Source organism: Natator depressus, chromosome 18 (assembly GCF_965152275.1).
Source record: "Natator depressus isolate rNatDep1 chromosome 18, rNatDep2.hap1, whole genome shotgun sequence".
In the NCBI taxonomy this organism is placed as follows: Eukaryota; Metazoa; Chordata; order Testudines; family Cheloniidae; genus Natator; species Natator depressus.
In genome coordinates, this window is record NC_134251.1 from 16286121 (window position 1) to 16304638 (window position 18518).

Consider the following 18518-nt stretch of genomic DNA (forward strand, 5'->3'; position numbering starts at 1 on the left):
TAGAGCCAGGCAGACTGGACAGGCTCCTCAATCCACCTCTGGCTATTTATACTGTATCACCCCCTGCTTTTCTCCCATGCCAAATGCTTTGATCTCCCTCTTCCTTTGCCAGAGACTGGACTGTCCATCCAACAGGGTAACATAGGCGGTTTCCACTCTGTCCTGGGAAGAACTCTGTCACTCCCGCTGGACTATTGGTCAGCAGTTGGGGGCTCTCCAAGAGCAGAACGGACTTGGGGAAGCCTGGCGGGTATTTAAGTCCAGCAGGAATTCCAGGTAGGAGGAATTGACTAAATGTGCACCAAGTGGCATGAGCTTTAGAAGTTTAACTCCTGGCAGCAGGTGGGTGGGGCAGATTCCTGACCCCCTGCTAAAGGCAAAGTCTTTGCTTCTCTGTCTGCCCATGCTAGAGTCCTGAAGATTCTACTAACAGTAATAATAATCCTCCTATACTCTCACCGTGCCCGCAAATCCCCCACCCCCGCAGTTTCAATGGGATATGGTGTCTTCCTTCTCTTTCTGTCCTACAGCACTGTGCGTTGTTACCATGGACTGCTAAACCCTCAGTGGTGGTGTGAGCTGTATCTCCAGTAGAACGCCTGATCCTGATATGTAACTTCTTGGGAAGTCAATGGGAGGTTTTGCATATAGACTGTAGGATTTGGGCCTTACAGACCCAGTCTGATGAGCCCTCCCTGTGGGGAGCTCTTCCCGAAGTCAAGAGGAGTTCCATGCACTGGGAGTGTGCAGGATCGGGGCCACAGTTTGTTGAGCATTTTGGAGCACTTTGAGGAGGAAGGTGCTGCATAGAGGTAAGCAGGAACATGCGGCTGCTTCTCAGTCTCTTAGAGGGTGTCTCGAAGAGCAAGAAATAAAACCAACTGCATTTGAAAACCAAGTACATTCTTCTTTATTTCTTACATGTAAGGAGAGTTACACAATGGGCTGATAAATGATGACAATAAAGCAACAATGATAGTATGGAAATGAAGTAGATTACAACACAGAGTCAAACCAGCTTTATGGGCCAAACTCTCCTCTTAATCTGGAGAGGCAGCACAGTTCAGTGGCTACTGCACACAGCTGAAAAGCAGGAGATTTGTGTCCTAGTCCTAGCTCCACTATTGATCTCTTGTGTATCTTTGGACAAGTCGATACAAATCACGGTGTGCCTCAGTTTCCCCATCTGAGACGTGAAGACAGTTCTACTTACACACCTTTGTAAAGCACTTTGAGATCTTGGGCGGAAGGGCTCCTTGGTATTAATTATTATTATAGGGTTGCACAGCTGTCACAGAGAAAAAATAGCCCCATATATAATTTAGGAGGCATTTTCTATTGCACATATTACACATATTACATATTTTATTAACAGATTTTCTGGCTGATGTACCCCTGTCTAACTTCAAATAATTAAAACTGGGAGGGCTGCATATTAGAAATAAAAAAATAAATATTCCAAATGCACCTCAGAAAAAGCCAAATGCAGCACCAGGCCCCCTGCAGAGGATTCATAGATGATCGTAACAGAGGGGACTGTTATGATCATCCAATCTGGTCTCCTGTGTAACACAAGCTAGAGAACCTCACCCACTAATTTCTGCATCAAGCCCAGAATTTCTGGCTGAGCTGGAGCGTAATCTTTCCGCAAGCATCCCCTTTTGATTTAAAGACTTCAGGTGACAGAGACTCCACCACGTCTCTCGGTAAGGTGTTCCTATGGTTAATCACCCAGCGTAACCCTCAAACCAGAAGCATGGTTTGTCACTGCTAACACCTTCTGGGTTTTACATTAAAAACCTAAAGACACTTCTCTATGTTGCAATGACTACTATTTGATCAGGGAGTTTGTTAAAATAAAAAATCCTAAATGGTATAAAATAATCAAATACAAAAAAACTTTACAGCTTTTTCTGTGCTTGCCATGAGTTTTCTTTCCACGTGCAAAATCTCTTGTAGCATTTCATTTCTTTGCGGGGGAAATCATCAGACAAACCAAAATGATTCTTTTTTCCATGAACAAACTGTTGTGGGTCAGATCATTAGCTGATGTAAACTGGTGTAGCCACCAGAGCTTACTGATTTACACCAGCTGAGAAACTGACTCTGCCTTTGCTTCAAGTTCCAGTGTCATCTGGGAAGCAGCACTTAGCCTCTGCCCATTTGAATTTTAACACAGGCCCAACCACTCAGATATTGGGGGAAGAAACACTTTTTGCTTCACTCTGTGGGAAGACAATCCTCAAGCCATTCGGGTGCATCCTACCTGCTGCATGCAACCCGGCCAAGCCCCACATAAAGCCTGGGTTATAGCATCACACCTGCCAGGCAGGTTCTCATCTAAATGGAGCTCCACTGTAATTAGCAAGTTTCTAATTTCCAAAATATATATCTATATACCCATTCCCAGCTGTGTACTTTCTGGCAAAATATCTAAGTTGCAGACTAACATAATCCCCATTGTTTTAGCACCTGTATATGGATTGTGCAGCTGCATCAAATTACACCATCTCGCAAGCATCTAGTCAAGTTCAGCTCACTAAGGCTTCAATTAAGATCTCACCAGCTCATGCCGAGGATAGTTTTATGCCCAGACACTCTGAATCACAAGAGCTGTTCTTTTTTTTATCTTTTCCAAATCACCACGTCCACCTCGGTGCCTTAGTTCTTTATCTGTACCCACTTTCCTGCCTCCAGAAGGGACTCCCTACCGTTTATGTCCAATTAAGATCATGACAATGTCGTCTTCATTAAACTAATCCTAGGATTTCTCTCTGTCTTTCTCTGTGGTGCCAAATTACTGTGCTTGCTGAAAAAGGAGAAGAAGTCAGTGTCGGTCCGATGGCCTATAGAACTGTTAACAGTAACGATCATTCACTTATGAACAATTGCACTTGGGAGGGAAAACGGCCAAAAGGACTCCATCAGTGGGAACGCAAGTGCAAGAAAACGAACTTTCTGGCAGCCTTCCTATCAAAGCGGAGAGCACAAATCACAGGGAAAAGATCATGCTTTCACGGCTCCAAAGTCAAAACCACCAGCACCGGATAATATTGATTCCAAGAATTAAAAATAAAGGCCCTGTTGCTGGAAAATTCTCTGGAAAATTCTCGCTTCCAAAGAGCCGAGCCGATCTGGGCCCAGCTGGCATTTACCGTAACCCTTTTTAAGGTCACTGATGTAAACTGTTGCCTTGTTTCCAAACAAAAGATTACAGTCTACAAAATCTTAACTACCCTACCAGGCCCTTTGCATTTTCTGCCATCAACTTGCTTCAGAACAGGCGGAGCAACCAGCAGGCAAATATTAAGGGGTTTTATTATTATAGTGAAATGCGTTTCTCGGGAATCAAGGGTGCAAAGCTTGACAACAGTCCGTAAATCAAAAGGGGACCATGTCTGCTGAAGATTAAATGCAGCATCTGCTCAGTGCAGTCATCTTTTCCTTGCACTGCTATAAACACATGCATTTAAGGTTCTCAAAGTGCTGTACAAATATTAATGAACTGCTCCTCTGTGAGTGAGGAATTATTATCCCCCATATACTGATGAGAAACCTGAGCTGCAGAGAGAACAGCCATACTCCTTCAGGCCAAGGGGAAAGACCAACAATATACAAGAACAAACATGCAAAGGAGCTAAAGCTAATGAGCTGCTCCATGGTGCCAGAGCTGAAAGCTGTCTGCCCTCTCATCACTCCTCTACACCATCAGACACAAGAACCGACCCCTGCTGACGCCACTTAGTTATTTAACCGTACTATGGAAACACTGCCCAGATTGTCCTGTAGTCTTGCCTGGATCTCTTTATCTCCGGCCTCTGACCTGGCAAATTACACACCTGGCATGTGTCCCTGAAATAGGGCAGCAATGCATGCCTTGTCCGGCTTGATTTTCTCGTTGATTAGCAAAAACCAACCTTGCACTAAACCTGTTCAGATCTACACAGGACACTTGATGTGCCAGACTTGAATGCTGCCATTTCAGTCAGCTTTGCTTTGAGAGGGTGCAGTCCTCCAAGAGACCCTCTTTTTAAAATCTCCTCCCCCGCCCCATCAAGGCCTGGGAACTTTTTATTTTTTATTATTAAGCTTCAGTGGTGTGTCTGGCTCTGGACCAGATACAGTCCCTGCCCCAAGGAGCTGGCAGTGGAAGCATCCAGTAAGGTCTCTGTCAGGACATGATTCCTTCAAGAACCATCACCTCTCTTACCAGCCGCGTGGAAAGGAAGGGGTTTCTCTCCTGAGTGCTCCTAGACCCTGCCAGCATGACAACCTCAGATCCCCACGTGGCAGGCCAGAGATGAAGGAGGAACTTTGTCCTCCACGTGCGGCACAGTGCAATTGGCCAGGAAATTGCACATTCTTTTGAAGTACCAGGTAGTGCCTGAGGCAGGTTATCAGACAACGGCCTGATCCATTATGGCAAATCCTTTGTTCTGTGCTGTCTAGCAAGACTTCCAGCCTGGCCCTTCTTCTGTTTTTTCTTAAAGTGGCCTGGACAGCGAGGGACGTCTAACAAGCGCTGGGCACAATTTTCCCTGGCCACGTTTTTGTGTAATTCTTCCCGGCCAGCTTTGGGCCCAGGCTGAAACTCCAAGCCGGTTGCGCGACGTGGCCTGTGAGAAACGCAGTTTGCTTTGAGTGGCTGCATGTGCAGAGATGCAGCCACGATACACCGCACAAGCAAAATTCCACCCCCAAATGTCACAGGAGTCTCCACAGAATCACGGACAAAAGCCTCTTCTGAGTTACTGATTCATTTGCTTGCTAAGCGGCCACAGTACCACCTCGAGCAATGTAGGGTTACACACAACCCAGGCTTGACTGATACCCACATTCACACTGGAGATCAAAGCAAAGATGGGGAGCTCTCAAAGCCCTGTGCCTAGTTCAGAAAACATGTTAATTTTTTCCCCTTAAGCTATTTTGCAGCCTAGAAGACAAATGAAATATTTAAACTCCTCTGGAGCTTATGATTAAGTGACCCCATTTCTAGCCTGGGTCTATATAAGCTGCGCAAAGCAATTTGAACTGGCAAGTAAAAGTTCCAACCTTTGACTCACAGACATGAAAGAGAGAGAGAGACACATTAATGCTGATTGCTTGAGACTGTGCTGTCCTGATTGAATAACCAGTGCTCCCTCCTGCACCTGCAGAGATGTGGGTTGGATTTCACTCAGGCCCAGCGAAATGCAAGCCAAGAATGGCTCTCTGCTTTCTCAAAAAGAAAAGGAGGACTTGTGGCACCTTAGAGACTAACAAATTTATTTGAGCATAAGTTTTCGTGAGCTACAGCTCACTTCATCGGATCCGAGAAGCTTATGCTCTAATAAATTTGTTAGTCTCTAAGGTGCCACAAGTCCTCCTTTTCTTTTTACGGCTATAGACTAACACGGCTGCTACTCTGAAACCTCTCTTTACGTCAGTGGGAGTCATGCTTGGGGCTGGGTTTGGTCCATAGTGAAAAATTCTCCTCCCTGATACATCCTGCAGCTAAGAGACCTACAGGGTGGAGTTAGGTCTGCACCTCACGGCGTGGGTAGGACCCACCTGGCAAATGCAGGATATGCAGCAGAGAACCACCCAACGGATCCAAGAATTTTGCTTTGGTCATGGTAAGATTTCTGGTTCTGATCTAACTTACACTGGTTTTCCAACAGTACAATGCATTGACTTCAAAGGAAGCTGTACCTGCTCAAGCCAAGGTTGGATTTGGTCTATAATTTAAAAAAAAATGAATAATAATAAGATCAGGCCAGGTGGCTGAGGAGAATAAGACAGAGCTAGGTATCCACAGCATCTGGAATCTAATCCCAGTGCTGCCACTTATCCTCTGTAAAATCACAGGCAAGTTACTGCACTTGTATGCCTCAGTTTCCACATCTGGAGGAGGATGATAATATTTACTCACCCTCCTGGCAGGGCATGAGGATGGATTAGCTAACATTGATACCACATCTTGACTATGGAAAGTACTAAGTGTCATGATTGTTCCTCCTGATTCATGCCAGCATACGGGAGATCAGAATCAGACACTTTCTTATTCTCTGTTAAACACATTGCAGGGAAAAGTACCTGACGTACGGATGGCTCAGGGTCATGGTGCAGGTTGGGTTTATTTCATGCTGTTAAGTTAAAGCTAAACGTCTGCTGATTCAGCTGAAAAAAACCATTGATGCAAAAGAACCAAAAAATCAGGAAAGGAGAAGGAAAAATAAACAGGAAAGGGGGAAAAGAAGCCACCAAAAAACATCTCAAGATCACACAGCCAAGCTAAACCTTTCTGTATGCAGCTGCACACGCCTCGGTGCCCACCGGGAAGAAAGTCTAAATGAAAGCTCTACGGTAACTGAAAGGATGTTGTAATAAGGAATGCATCTCATCTATTTTTAATTGCAGCTTCTGGTCCAGCCAGCAGCTTCAGAATGTCTTCATTTACAGTATTCCTTCCTGAAATCTGAAAGCACAGGAGGGAGTGAAGGTTAGCGGTTGCAGACTCATTTAAAATCACGCAAATCAAGCCACTGTGATATATACAGATGTGCAGCAAGGTGCTGACAGCCTGCCCGTCTGGTAAAAATCCTCTTTCTGAGACCCAGCTGAGGCTGGGGGTGGTTTGTGTGTTGTGATGGAGATGCCTCAACTGAAAGGAGGGGCTTGTATTAAGGCACCTGAGTGCTGCTTAGAAGACCTGAGTTAAATTCCCTCCTCCCATGGCTCAGATATCCAAATGGGAATAATGTCATTTCCCCACTTCACTGGTCGAGCCGTGTAAAAAAACAGATTTTTCAGCTCATTGGCAATTCCAACAGAAGTTTCAGATTGACTCAAAAATGAATTTTTTCTAAATTTTTGGTGACTTGAAAAATAATAAGACGAAGAAAAAAGAATCATTTCAGGTCACACAAAACATTTTGATTTTTTTTCAGAATTTCTCTCTCTGTTAGGGTGTTTTTCAACCAAAGCTCTTCACCGAAATTGACATGAATTTGCCACATGTTTTGGTGTCGCCGAATCTGCATTTTCCACTGAAAAGAAGTTTCAGTTGAAAAATTTCACCCCATTCTCCTCGCAGGAGAACAAGAAGGATAAATGCATCCATGAGTGTGAGGCACTCGGAGTGAAGAGAACTTTCCCAGTGCTCTGTGAAAGTGACTCACAACTACATCCAGACCTAGGCGTGAGTGGGGAGGGTTTGGGAGCTTTCCATCCACCTCTTTTGCTGTGGGGTGCCTTCTCTCTTATAATTTCATCTCCATGCTTTGTGACAGCCACCCACGTGATCTGATTCAAACAGAAGCAGACCCCGGTTCCCTTTAGGAAAAGCTTTCTCCCCCTCTTTATACAGAGAATATTCCATTGTTCCAAATAACACATAATCATTTTACTAGAGAGGACAAAACATAGAAGGTCAGGAGGTCATCTAGTCTAACCCCCTGCTTGAAGCAGGACCGATCCCCAATTTTTGCCCCAGATCCCTAAATGGCCCCCTCAAGGATTGAACTCACAACCCTGGGTTTAGCAGGCTAATGCTCAAACCACTGAGCTCTCCCTCCCGCCAACAACGCCTTCATTTGCTAGCAACCCCCCATTGACTCTGCTTCTTTCAGTGATCTGGTATGGTCTTTTCACAGATGTGATCCAGACTGGTCCCAGGCTATTTAAACGGTTACTATGAGATGCTCTGCAGGATCTAGGCAATAGCATAGCAACAGTTGCAGCTCCAGGATAACTTAATGTGATCACTGCACTAATAAAGTTATAAAGCTGAATTACAGGAGGCCTGGCGCCTGATTCCCTTCTCACTTGCACCACTTTTACACCAGTGTAACTTTGTTGATTTCAGTGGAGTTACTCCAGATTTACACAGGCATGAGAGGAGATTCAGACTCATGGGGGTTTTGTTTACTTGCTTTGGATCAAGTGGATGATGTCCATAACCAAAGTAGCCCATGGTACTTTCTTCCAGAGTGTGGGTCATTCCTAACCTCCATGGGAGCACATTTCGGTTAGGGGGCATCTTTGCCCCGAGGAGCTGGGGAAAGTACTATTTAAAAGACTGGAATAAAGTATTCTAGCTCTGTTACATACTGCGGTGGGAAGAAAATTCTCATCTGCTGCCAAGAGCTTTTAAGGCTCCTAATCACCACTTGTAACTTGTGGCTGCATGATGAGAGAACATGAGCAAAACCAACTCCTCATTCCAGCGGCCATGTGTCAGGCTGCTTGGACATTCCCCCTTCATCTGTGGCTTGGGCAGCTACAATCTTAGCAACACGCTCCCCGCCTCCCCCTTGCCCCCACAATAAAGAGCATCCAACCCAGCATTTAGTGGGTGGAGTGGGTCATCGTTACCTTTGTCTAAATCGATGATCTTTGCTGGGAAGCTCTGGGCCTGCTCGGCCCTCTCCTTCAGGATGTTGTTTTTGAAATCTGCGTGAGGAAGGAGCGCAGTTCAGAGGCTGGCCTCCAACAGAACATTAAAAGAAAGCAATGCTTTTCCGAGGAGAGGGATGTGAGATCGTTCCTGGTGGGCACTAGGTGCATCTCCTGATCGGTCATATTTGCAGAACGACTCAGACCCTGGCAGGGAGGAAACATGTTTCCCCAGCTTAATCACTTCACTGGCACAGATCAGGTCTGAATACTTCAGCGTCCTGCCCTCAGTAACGGCCAAGGATTGCTTAGGTCTGTAGCGAGATGCTCCGGATTAGCTGGGTGAAGGGCACCCGGGGGCCTTTCCTGATGTCGTTATTTAAAGAATTTTCCTCTTAGGAAAACTCTCAGAAGATGCATGCCCTCGGCAGGATTTCGTCAGAGTTGTAGGAAGCCACCTGGTGCCGCCTGCCCCACTCCCCTGACAGAATTATATCCCAGGTCCCATCCCCTGCACCAGACCTGCCTCCTGGAACTCCTCTATTCTCTGTTGCTGCATTTCACACGCTTTCTAGTTTTCAGGGGCCCATCTTGGGATCTCTGTAGCTCAGCCTCTGACTCTGTATCCTATGATTCTCCGAGCAGTCCCTCCCTCCAGAGGACAGATTATGGGTAGGCCTTTATTTTGACTGCACAGAACAAAACAGAAAGGGCCAAATTCTTCCCTGAGGTACCAGTGAGTCCACTGACATACCCGAAGACACACAGGGAGTGAGTTTGGCCCCCTATGCTCAGCTCAGTATACCAAAGAGGAACAAGATGACTCTAAATGCAATCTTCCCCAAGCTTGAACAATGAGAAGGCCCCCTGATTAACCACCCAAAAAAGGAACTGAAGGCTCCCATTTCAAGCTCCAGTAAAAAGAAGGAGGATCCATCTCCAGCTATGTTACAGGATCCCCCGGGTATGCACACACATCCATGCAGTGACCCTTATGTAAGCCATCACTGAGCCTGGCTTGCATCCCTTTATTTCAGCATGGTTCATCTGACCATGAGATCCAGCACTGGGATTCTCAGTCTTCTATACTCTAGGACCCAAGAGTCAGCCACTCCCAACTTCACCTCCTAGGATATTTCTCTGAGTCCTTTTGCCCCTGTCTCCCCTGCACTTCCAAAGAGGAATGATGGCTTGCAGCATCCAGGGAGGACCTGATTGCAATGGACTGAGTAAAATTTGCTACAGTGGAAGATGGGAGGCAGGGAATGGGGCTGGCTCATGACCTTCCTCTTTCCCCAACTCAGTCAACTGATGTTCATACCCTCTTCTGGGAGCGGAGCAAGGTCAAGTGATTAGAGCAGGGACCTCAGAGGCTGGATTTGGGGATTTTATTTCTATCTCTCCCAGTGACTCACTGCGTAGCATTGGACACATTATTTAGTTGGTCTGTGCCTCAATGTGCCCATCTGTAACATGGGGTTAATGACAAAGTGCTTCGAGACTCTTCAATGGTAGACCCTAGAGAAGTGGCTTCGTGATTATCATCCTTATAACATCCCTTCACAGAATGTGGGGCAAACTTTCATCCTGTTTTTGCATCACAGGGCTTCACATTCCCATGAATTTTGCTTTGAGCTGCAGGGTTCAAAGAAGCCCAAAAGCTCAAAGTGAAAGTAAAGAGTTTTGCCCGGTTTCCTCCAAACCCATAAATCAGCCCCCAGCATATCCCAAAACTCCCAGTTACCCCAAAACTCAAGCCCCCAGGGTCAGCCCAAAATGTCTGGCAAACTTGGCCCAAGTTTTAGGTTTGTGCGCTGAGATTTCCAAAGCTGCCTGCAGACTGTGGATGGACAAGTCCCACAGAAATGAATGAGAAACTGGGCAACCAACCAAACCCTTTAGATGGCTTGGAAAGTCTCAGTCGTGATTAGTTTTGATCCAAGAGTTGAGAACTGCTGCAGGAGGCACCCTGCTGATTCAACACATACCCAGCCTTATGCCTTCACTTTTGAACTGGGTCAGGTCAGTTGTGTCAGCTGAAACCTCTTTGAGATTCACGTCCTTCCTGACAAAGGGAATGAGGGGGAAAAAAAATCACCATTTGCCAGATATTTTCTACACTTGGTTCCTTTAACTCTCTTCATTTTTGCAGGTTGTGCCCCACTCTCTCATATCTTTCCCCTCACCTCTGCTCCCAGCATGCCAGCCAATTCCTGATCTTCAAAGGGGGTCATTGCAGAGCCGTGTATTGGGGGATTTCAGCTGTACCACACACATTAAAGCTAAGGGGAGGGCTGTGGTTAAATCATCACCCACTGTTTTGAAGATTTACCCTTTAACAATAAAGACCCAAATGACTATGTTTTAACTGTTCTCTTTCATCACACCGTCCTTTAGGTGTAATCCAGATGGAAAAGCCCAAGGAGATTTCATAGGAAATGGTAACCTTTTCTATAGGTTTTTTGGGGACCATTCCAGAGAATTTAATCAAAAATGTTGTACCTCTGTAGGATGGTAGGAAAACCCTGCACAAGGAGCTCATTCTCTATTAAATACTAGAGGTTTTAGAGTACATTCTGTAGAACCCTACAGATAGGGCACAGCTTTGAGAGTCAGGAGACCTGGGCACTAATCCTGGCTCGGCCAGGGTATGTCTACACTGCACTGGAAACCCAGGTTTGTGGGACCTGGGCTTGTGGACTTGGTGTATCCAAGCCCATGCTTGAGCATCCACGCTGCATTGTAAACCTGGGCTTACAATCGCTGGACCCAGGTCTCACAGCCATGCTAACGCATCCACACTGCACTATGCTGACCTTCTGACTCGGGTCTGAGGCTTGAGCTGAGTCCACACTACAGAATGACAGGGCTTGGACCCAACTCTGACCCATGCCCCTAGCAGGGTCCTAAGACCTGGGTCCTGTGTGCTTGCTGGCCCGAGTCAGACTGATTTATGTATGGACGGAAAGGGGGCTTGAGCTCAAACCTGAGTCAGAGCCCGAGCTTAGTGTGCAGTGTAGACATACCTCCACTGTCCTGCTCTGTGACCTTCAGCAAGTCACTTTGCCTCATTGTGCCTCGTTTTTCCTCCCACCCTTTGTCTGTCTCGTCTATGCAAATTGTAAGATCTTTGGGTCAGGGATGGTTTCTTACTATATGTAAGTACAGTACCTTGCCCAATGGGGTTCTGATCTCAGTCAGGACCTTGAGGTGCTACCATAATACAGGTAATAAAATCCCTAATAAATTCTATCAGACTTTTCCCATAAAGAAAGGGAACACATGACAAAATGGTCTCACAAAAGGGAATCACGCCTCCCACTGAAGTCAGGGGAACGTCACCACCTCTCTCCCTCTCCTACAGCATGTCAGCCAAAGGTTTCTTTCTTACAGAGAAATAAATGGAGAAGCACAAGTCCCAGAAATGGGACCAAGGTGCAAAGAAAGTTTAAGGGGACTTTTCGGCACAGGTGTTTGTCCAGGACAATCGCAGCAGTGTTTGCACCAGCCCTGTGCACTTTGTGCCTTTAACACAAACTCCTGGGGGGTGTCTTTAATGCTGCTCATTTTGAGGCTCAGTTCCCAGTGTGTAAGCAGAGGAAATCCAGCTACTGAGCCAGCCCTCCAACAACCCCGTGCCCATTTTGGTAGGGTTCAAGCTGCTCACCAGGGATGGGGATCCCAATTTTTGTGTACAGCAATGGCCTAATTAGGGAGTGAGCTGCAGGTGAATCAGCGGGAAGGCAGTGAATAAAACCTGTCAATCAACATGCTGGTTACATGACTATGCACTTCACAGAGACACCCTCGGCACATGTACAGCCCTCCTGAAGCTGGTGGCATTACACCACGTGACAGCACTGAGGATCTGGGCCCACATTCTTCAAGATGGAGCCTTTCGCGTTGTTCAGTGCTTATTTACTACAGATCAGGGATTCCTACTTACTCTTCATATTTCTTCACGTTGTACTCGTAGCCTAGATGGGGAAAGAGACACGCAGTGAGCAGAAGCAATGGCACCATCTGACCCAACCGTCTGACTGGGGCTGAGAGGGCTGCTCACAGAGGGCCTGGCTTTCACAGCCCAACCACGTGCCCACCCGTGTGCATCCCACCACCATTGCCCCAGGACCAGTCATGTTTTGTTCCTAAATCTCCACCTCTTGTTCCACCCCTCCCAGACCAGCAGATGACTGGCAACCAAAAGCTTTGGTCTTCTTCATTTGTCATGTCTCCCTCTGGTATTTCAGGCGTGGACGTTTCGGGGGGTCACTCACTGCCCCCCCCCCCCCGTGCTGCTGCACTCACTAGTAATTGGTCCATGGTACATCTGCGCAGGTGAGACAGGACAGCCATTTAGGTCTGTGTCTATCATGGGCCCCAGGTACCAGACTAGAGTCTAGTCTAGATGTTTAGACCTTTCCAAAAGGCAGGCATCAGGCTAGATTCCTTCACCCCGCCTTGGAGGTACTATGATCTCAGGGGCCTTCTTCTCCTTAAGTAAGACCTTGGCCCAGATTGTGTTCTCATTTGTCACCGAGGTGAACCCAGTGTAACTCCATCAAAGTGAGGGGCATGGCTCTGGATTTAAAGCAGTGTCACTGAGATGAGAATCTGGTCCCCTGCTGTTTGGGTCCCTACCGGCCACAAAGAATGGCAATCCAAGGGCACTACCGAGGAGGTCGACATTGCCCCACACACCCGCTCACCATAGCGTACGTGGCTATTTCTGTTACAGTCACGTCTGTAGGCACTTATCTTCTTCTGCAGGGGGACAGTCACCCACGGCATAGGGTCCACACAAGGCTGAAGACCCCAATTACACCTCACTTCGCCCATAGGTGGTGCACTGGGTTTTACACAGTTTGGGCAGAGACGACATGTAACTGTTGGTAGTGGGGGTGGTCCAGTTTAAAGGTTCGGAGGCGGGGAGGTGACCGCCCCATGGTCTGATGACCATCACACCCATCTCACTGAACCGTCTCTCTTCAGGCCCACTCCTGCAAACCCTTTCTACAGAGCAGCGTGCTGGCCACCACGAGCCTCATTGCCTTCAACACAATGCTCAGAAGCAAGGGCTGGCTCCTTAAGCGGGGTAACACTCCTGGAGACTTTGCCATTGATGGCCTTTCCCTGCCAGCCAGGCGCTTACCTCTCGTCCGGCGTTTGCGGGTAACGAGCACCACAATGATGAGGAGGATGAGGAAGAGGAGCAGGGTTGCCAGGATGTAGCCCAGCTGCTGGAAGAAGTGCACCCGGCTCTCGGGGATGATGACGTTGATCACGTTATGGCCCCTGCCTAGGTTTGGATCTGGGGTTGGCGAGAGAAAGCAAAGCAGAATAAAATGGCGGCGCCCACGTGTCTGGAGCAAAGCAGAACACAGATGGGGGGGCCCGGTTCAAAGGTAAATCCTTTTTGGTGACGACTTTGGAACCTAACCATGGCCCAGCGTGGGGAAGGAGAGAAATGCTGGCCTCTTTTAAATGCTGTTGTGCATCAGGGCACAGAACGGCAGCCATTTCCACCCCAGAAATGGCTGCACTTCAGTGAGGAATGAGTGAGCCCCATAGATACAGGCTGTAATGGCCAGTGGGAGCCTTTTCGATGAAAGGGGTCCCGTTAGAGAGAGGCCTGAGGCAAAGCTAGCCCCACGTCCGAACAGCCTCTCGTCACGTGGGAACTGGCTCCAGAGCTGGCTCGCCTCATCTGCATGAAGGGACGAACTAAAACCCCAAACCAAATGCACTGCCCCTGTTGGGCCTACAGATTTACCTTCCCTGGGAGCAAGTTTATGGAGTGTCACAATAATCGATGGTATTGTGCTGACGGAACAGGGGCCAAAAGGGGGACAGGGAGACAGAGTGAGTCCAAACTAAAAGGCCTCCTGCTATAATTCAAGGGCTGCGTAAAGCTCATGCCGGGTAAACAAGAGACGTGTGGGACCAGAACTCAGTGACCCAAAACCGGGGTGCAGGAAATTACGTCTAATTGGTGAACAACATAATAAGGGGCAACTCCACCATCACTCCCTTTTGGGGCTCTTAACAAGAAAAGACCTTTCAGGGGAAATTAGCGGAGACGGATGGGCAGAGGAGGCTACTGCAACATGGGTTGATTGAAAGAAGGGGACGGAGCAAGCTTCACCACCATGGCTGCTGCCCCCATGCCCCCGCTCCCTTCTGTGTAATAGGAATCTGGCTGAGCTGGCCACATTTTGGAACACTGTTGTATGCCTGTGACCAGAGAGGCAGATAAAAGCAATGCCTGAAATGGCCCGACGCTCATAACAGCTTGCCAGGTCTCAGAGTGGCTGGTAACACCGTGCATGGTGCCTGTTTTTTCCCAGCAGTGAGACTGCATGTGAAAGTCAACAGAGCTGCATTTTCTGTCTGTCTGATTCTTTTCTCTTCCTTCTAGGATGAGTTTGGCTTGTTTTGTCTTCAAGAAAGCTGGATCGGACTATAACAGCAACAACTGTTCCAATCCCCCTCATCTAACTTCTTCTCTTTCCCCCAAAAGGACAGTTATCACCATCTCTGTCACCATCTCAGACTGTCACACAAGGGCGGTCCCTTTCGAAGAGCACCCTTCAGCTACAGGGAAAGGGAACAAGGAATGTTGTTAAAATGAAAGCCTTATTCAATACGGTACATTTCGAATGCATTAACTGTCTTTCCTTCATCTCTGGATCTTTAATGAAAGGTATCCATGGATAATTAGTGGTGATTGCCATGCTGCTGACCAGGCTGAGGTCTCTGGATACCAAACCCTGACGCTGTTTAATGCTGGACAGTGGCAGGGTCATAGGCTCACATTAACACCTCGGGCCCCTTGATTCCATCTAAATTAACACAACACTACCCCTCTGAAATCTCAATGATTGTTTCTCTCGTCATCTGAGCTTGGAGGCTCCCAGCTGAGATCGGGACCCACAAGGCTGAGTACTATACATACCCATGATAAGAGACAGCCCCTGCCTTTAGGAACGTATGATACTAAGGATTATTAACCCCAACTAACAGAGAGGGAACTGAGTCACAGGGAGATTCAGTGATGTGAGCAGTCAGGCAGGGCATAGACAGTAGAACCAGGCAGTGAACCCCGCTCCCCCGAGAGTCTGGCCAACTCACTAACCACTAGATCATCCGCCCTCTCTGCTGCATAAGGCATTAATAACCATTCTTTAACATGTGCTCATGTTTAACACTCCCAAGACTTTCCAGGGAAGCAAACGTGCTGTTAGTGACTCTTGCCGATTATCACTGCACTGCTCCTGTCTAGCAAACGGGGCAAGTCCAGGGAGAAGCAAAGAGAGCCCCAGGTGCCTCTGCAGGAGAGCACAGCGAGCTTTTCTGGTCGCTTTAGACATGCACTGCACTGCTTCGGCTCCAGACGGCTAACAGATGAAACTGCCAAGTGCTATAATTTATGGAGTGGAAGGAATTTGCAATGCCCAAGAATGAATTTTCTTTTAAATAAAACAAAATAAATAACTAAGAACACAGTGAAAAAGCCAGGAATCCATTCCATTTCTGGGCGCAGCCGCTTGTCGATTCCAGTTGCTCGTCTTCCAAGCAGGGAAGGGAAACAGGGTTTGTACATGGAACGTATTTTTTCTAGAGCCTGAATAATTGCTTCAATGCTCTCCCTCCCTCCCCCAGAAAAAGAGAAGGAAATATTTGTTTGCAAGAGTCAGGGGGTTAGATAAATCCTGCTGAAGGATAGATAGCAAAGCCCTGAGACACACTGTGCTGTGGGAGACTTCCCTTTGAAGCAGAGTTCAAAGCGATGCCGTCTCGTGGAGACTGGGAATGTTCACACAGTGCCAGACAAACGCCAACAGGGAATTGTAACCTGAAAGCTGCTTCAGAGTTAAATTCCTATGTTAGTGAGAGAGAGTAAGGGGGAACACCCAAAGAGCCATCGTACCTTGCAGTATATTCAGGCAGAATTCCCTAATGGCTAAAGCAGGGACCAGGAATCCTGGGTTCTATTCCTGGCTCTGCACTCTCATACTCAAACTTCCTAAGTATTCCTCAGTTTCCCCAGTGTCTATATAATAATTAAAAAGGTGCAAGTTCCGCTCACCATTATACCAGAGTCAATCTGGAGTAATTCCATTGCTTTGGATTTACACCAGTCTAAGGGAGAGCAGAATTTAGCTCCATGTTTTCTTTGTAAGTGTATTTTGGTGCTCATGAGAGTGGGGGGCTAAAATCAGAGACAAATAGCAGGCACTGAGTGGCAGACTTTTCCCCCGCCATCCCCGGCCCACCATGCACAATATTGCCAAGAAAGAACTTCCATCTTTCTGCCAGCACTCCTGTCCTAAGCAAAGACTATGCTATGCCAAAATGGAGGGTGATTTTGCAGTGTGGACCAAATGACCATCGAGACTAGAATGAGACCACTGGGCCTGTCTCAGCTGGGACATGATTGGCCCAGGTTTGAACCCAGCTCTCCATTTGTGTCAGCCTTGCCTGTGCAACCAGATCTCCCCCGAGCCTTTTTAGTCATTCCCCGGTAAGGGACATGACACCTCCGGAGTATCGGTTAAGCACAGCGATGATCGGCTGTCAGAGGAATGTCGCTGCTGAGCGAAGCCAGCGAGTTCATCCTGACTCCAACAGCTGGTTTTGCTTTTCGGGCCATCTGAGAATGTTATAAGCTATTCAGTTCCATCAGTACAGAAATGCAAACACAGCCAGGGTCCAGAAACTCCATATTCCCTACAATAAACTAAGCTCTGAGCACCCTGACCCAAAGGTCCAGGACCCCAGTTACAGAAGGGCTAATAGGCCAGAGCAAATAGCCCATTAAACCAATCAGCCAAACTTTAATTAAACACTTGAGTGACCCAGGACCCCTGAGCATTAGAAGATGCTAAACTGGTGATGAAAATGAAGAATTGAGGCAGCTGCTCAAGAACAGGTAGGAATCAGGAAACCCACTAGCTGCTCTGGGTTGGGTCCTGTCTGGGAAGAGCAGGAAGCAGGACCAGAAATACATCCCCAGTGCTTGTATTATAAAAGTGACTCCTGCCAGGCAGGCAAGGATTCCGCAGGGCAGGCCCAGGCCGAGCACTTTGCTGTTGCTCCGAGCAAGAGTGAAATGCCAGCGTCCCCCGCTGATGGCAGCATGTGTGATCAGCCGGTTGGACACACCCTGGCCAGAAAAGCATAATCCCCTGGGGGACATGGTGCCTGGGCTGGTATGTCTGTTGCTCCTGTCCCGTAATGCTCTGCTGGTTGTACTAGGGAAGAAGCTACCTATATCCTTTTCCTGTCCTTGCAGCCCTGCATAGCGCAGGGCTGGATTCAGCCCTCGCTGTGATGTCTTTTTGCCGCGAGAGTTTGACCGCTATAATACTGGAACACACAGGAGTGGTCCACCTGGGAAACCATTTGTTACCAACTTGGTAAGAGCAGCAGGGCATTCTGGGAAGCGGAGGAACAGCCAGGTGGAGACTTCTGAAAGTCTGATGGAGTCTTCGCTAAGCTTTGTGGATGAAACCCAGTTAGACCTGGTTCAGAACCTGAACACTGGATCTGACCCCTCCTGAACTTTCGGGGAGCTTGAATCCAGATCCAAACAATCCAACCTGGGCCGCTCTCTTCAACGGGCCGGACAGAATATCCACCACCCTCAGACTGAGAAGGAGTTCAGCTACAAAGCCAATGGATGTGAAATTCGTAACGCGGCCCCGTCCCTAATGAGGGGGAAGGGTCTTTGGTTCCCACGGGGTCAGCGTACACTCAGGGAGAGGAACACGACCCCGATAATAAGACAAAGAATCTAGCAAAAATGACTGACTTGCTCCACAAGGATGCTGCGAGCGTTAATTAATGACTGCCAAGTGCCCACAATCCTGCGGTGAAAGGCCCTGGTTATGTACATACAGCTACTGGTTTGGGGGCAGGTTGTTTTGTTTGTTTTTTAAATACACACATCTGGGGAAACTGAGCCAAAAACTTAAGAGCCAAAGTTGATGCCCTGGAAATGCCAACATCACCACCGGAAAATCAAGAGGCTCAGTTCTGTGTGGTCTGATGGGTTTGTCCTCCAGCCCAATCGTGTATCCCTCTTTTATTACCATCGCTACCCATTGCACTGGCCGTTGCTGGCTTGCTCTGTTGGGGAC

The 18518-nt window shown here is 47.7% G+C and overlaps 1 protein-coding gene across 1 annotated transcript in view; it reads right to left on the reverse strand.

The window, feature by feature from the left end:
- Nucleotides 1-909: 909 nt before the first annotated feature.
- MXRA8 (matrix remodeling associated 8) overlaps nucleotides 910-18518 on the reverse strand; it is a 36424-nt gene continuing 18815 nt past the window's right edge. Inside the window, exons 6-10 of the mRNA XM_074975390.1 lie at nucleotides 13529-13687; nucleotides 12323-12353; nucleotides 10365-10441; nucleotides 8356-8433; nucleotides 910-6457 (exon numbers count right to left, since the gene is read on the reverse strand). Of these exons, the coding sequence (XP_074831491.1) occupies nucleotides 6432-6457; nucleotides 8356-8433; nucleotides 10365-10441; nucleotides 12323-12353; nucleotides 13529-13687 (371 nt within the window). The 3' untranslated portion in view covers nucleotides 910-6431. The remainder of the gene's footprint in view (nucleotides 6458-8355; nucleotides 8434-10364; nucleotides 10442-12322; nucleotides 12354-13528; nucleotides 13688-18518) is intronic.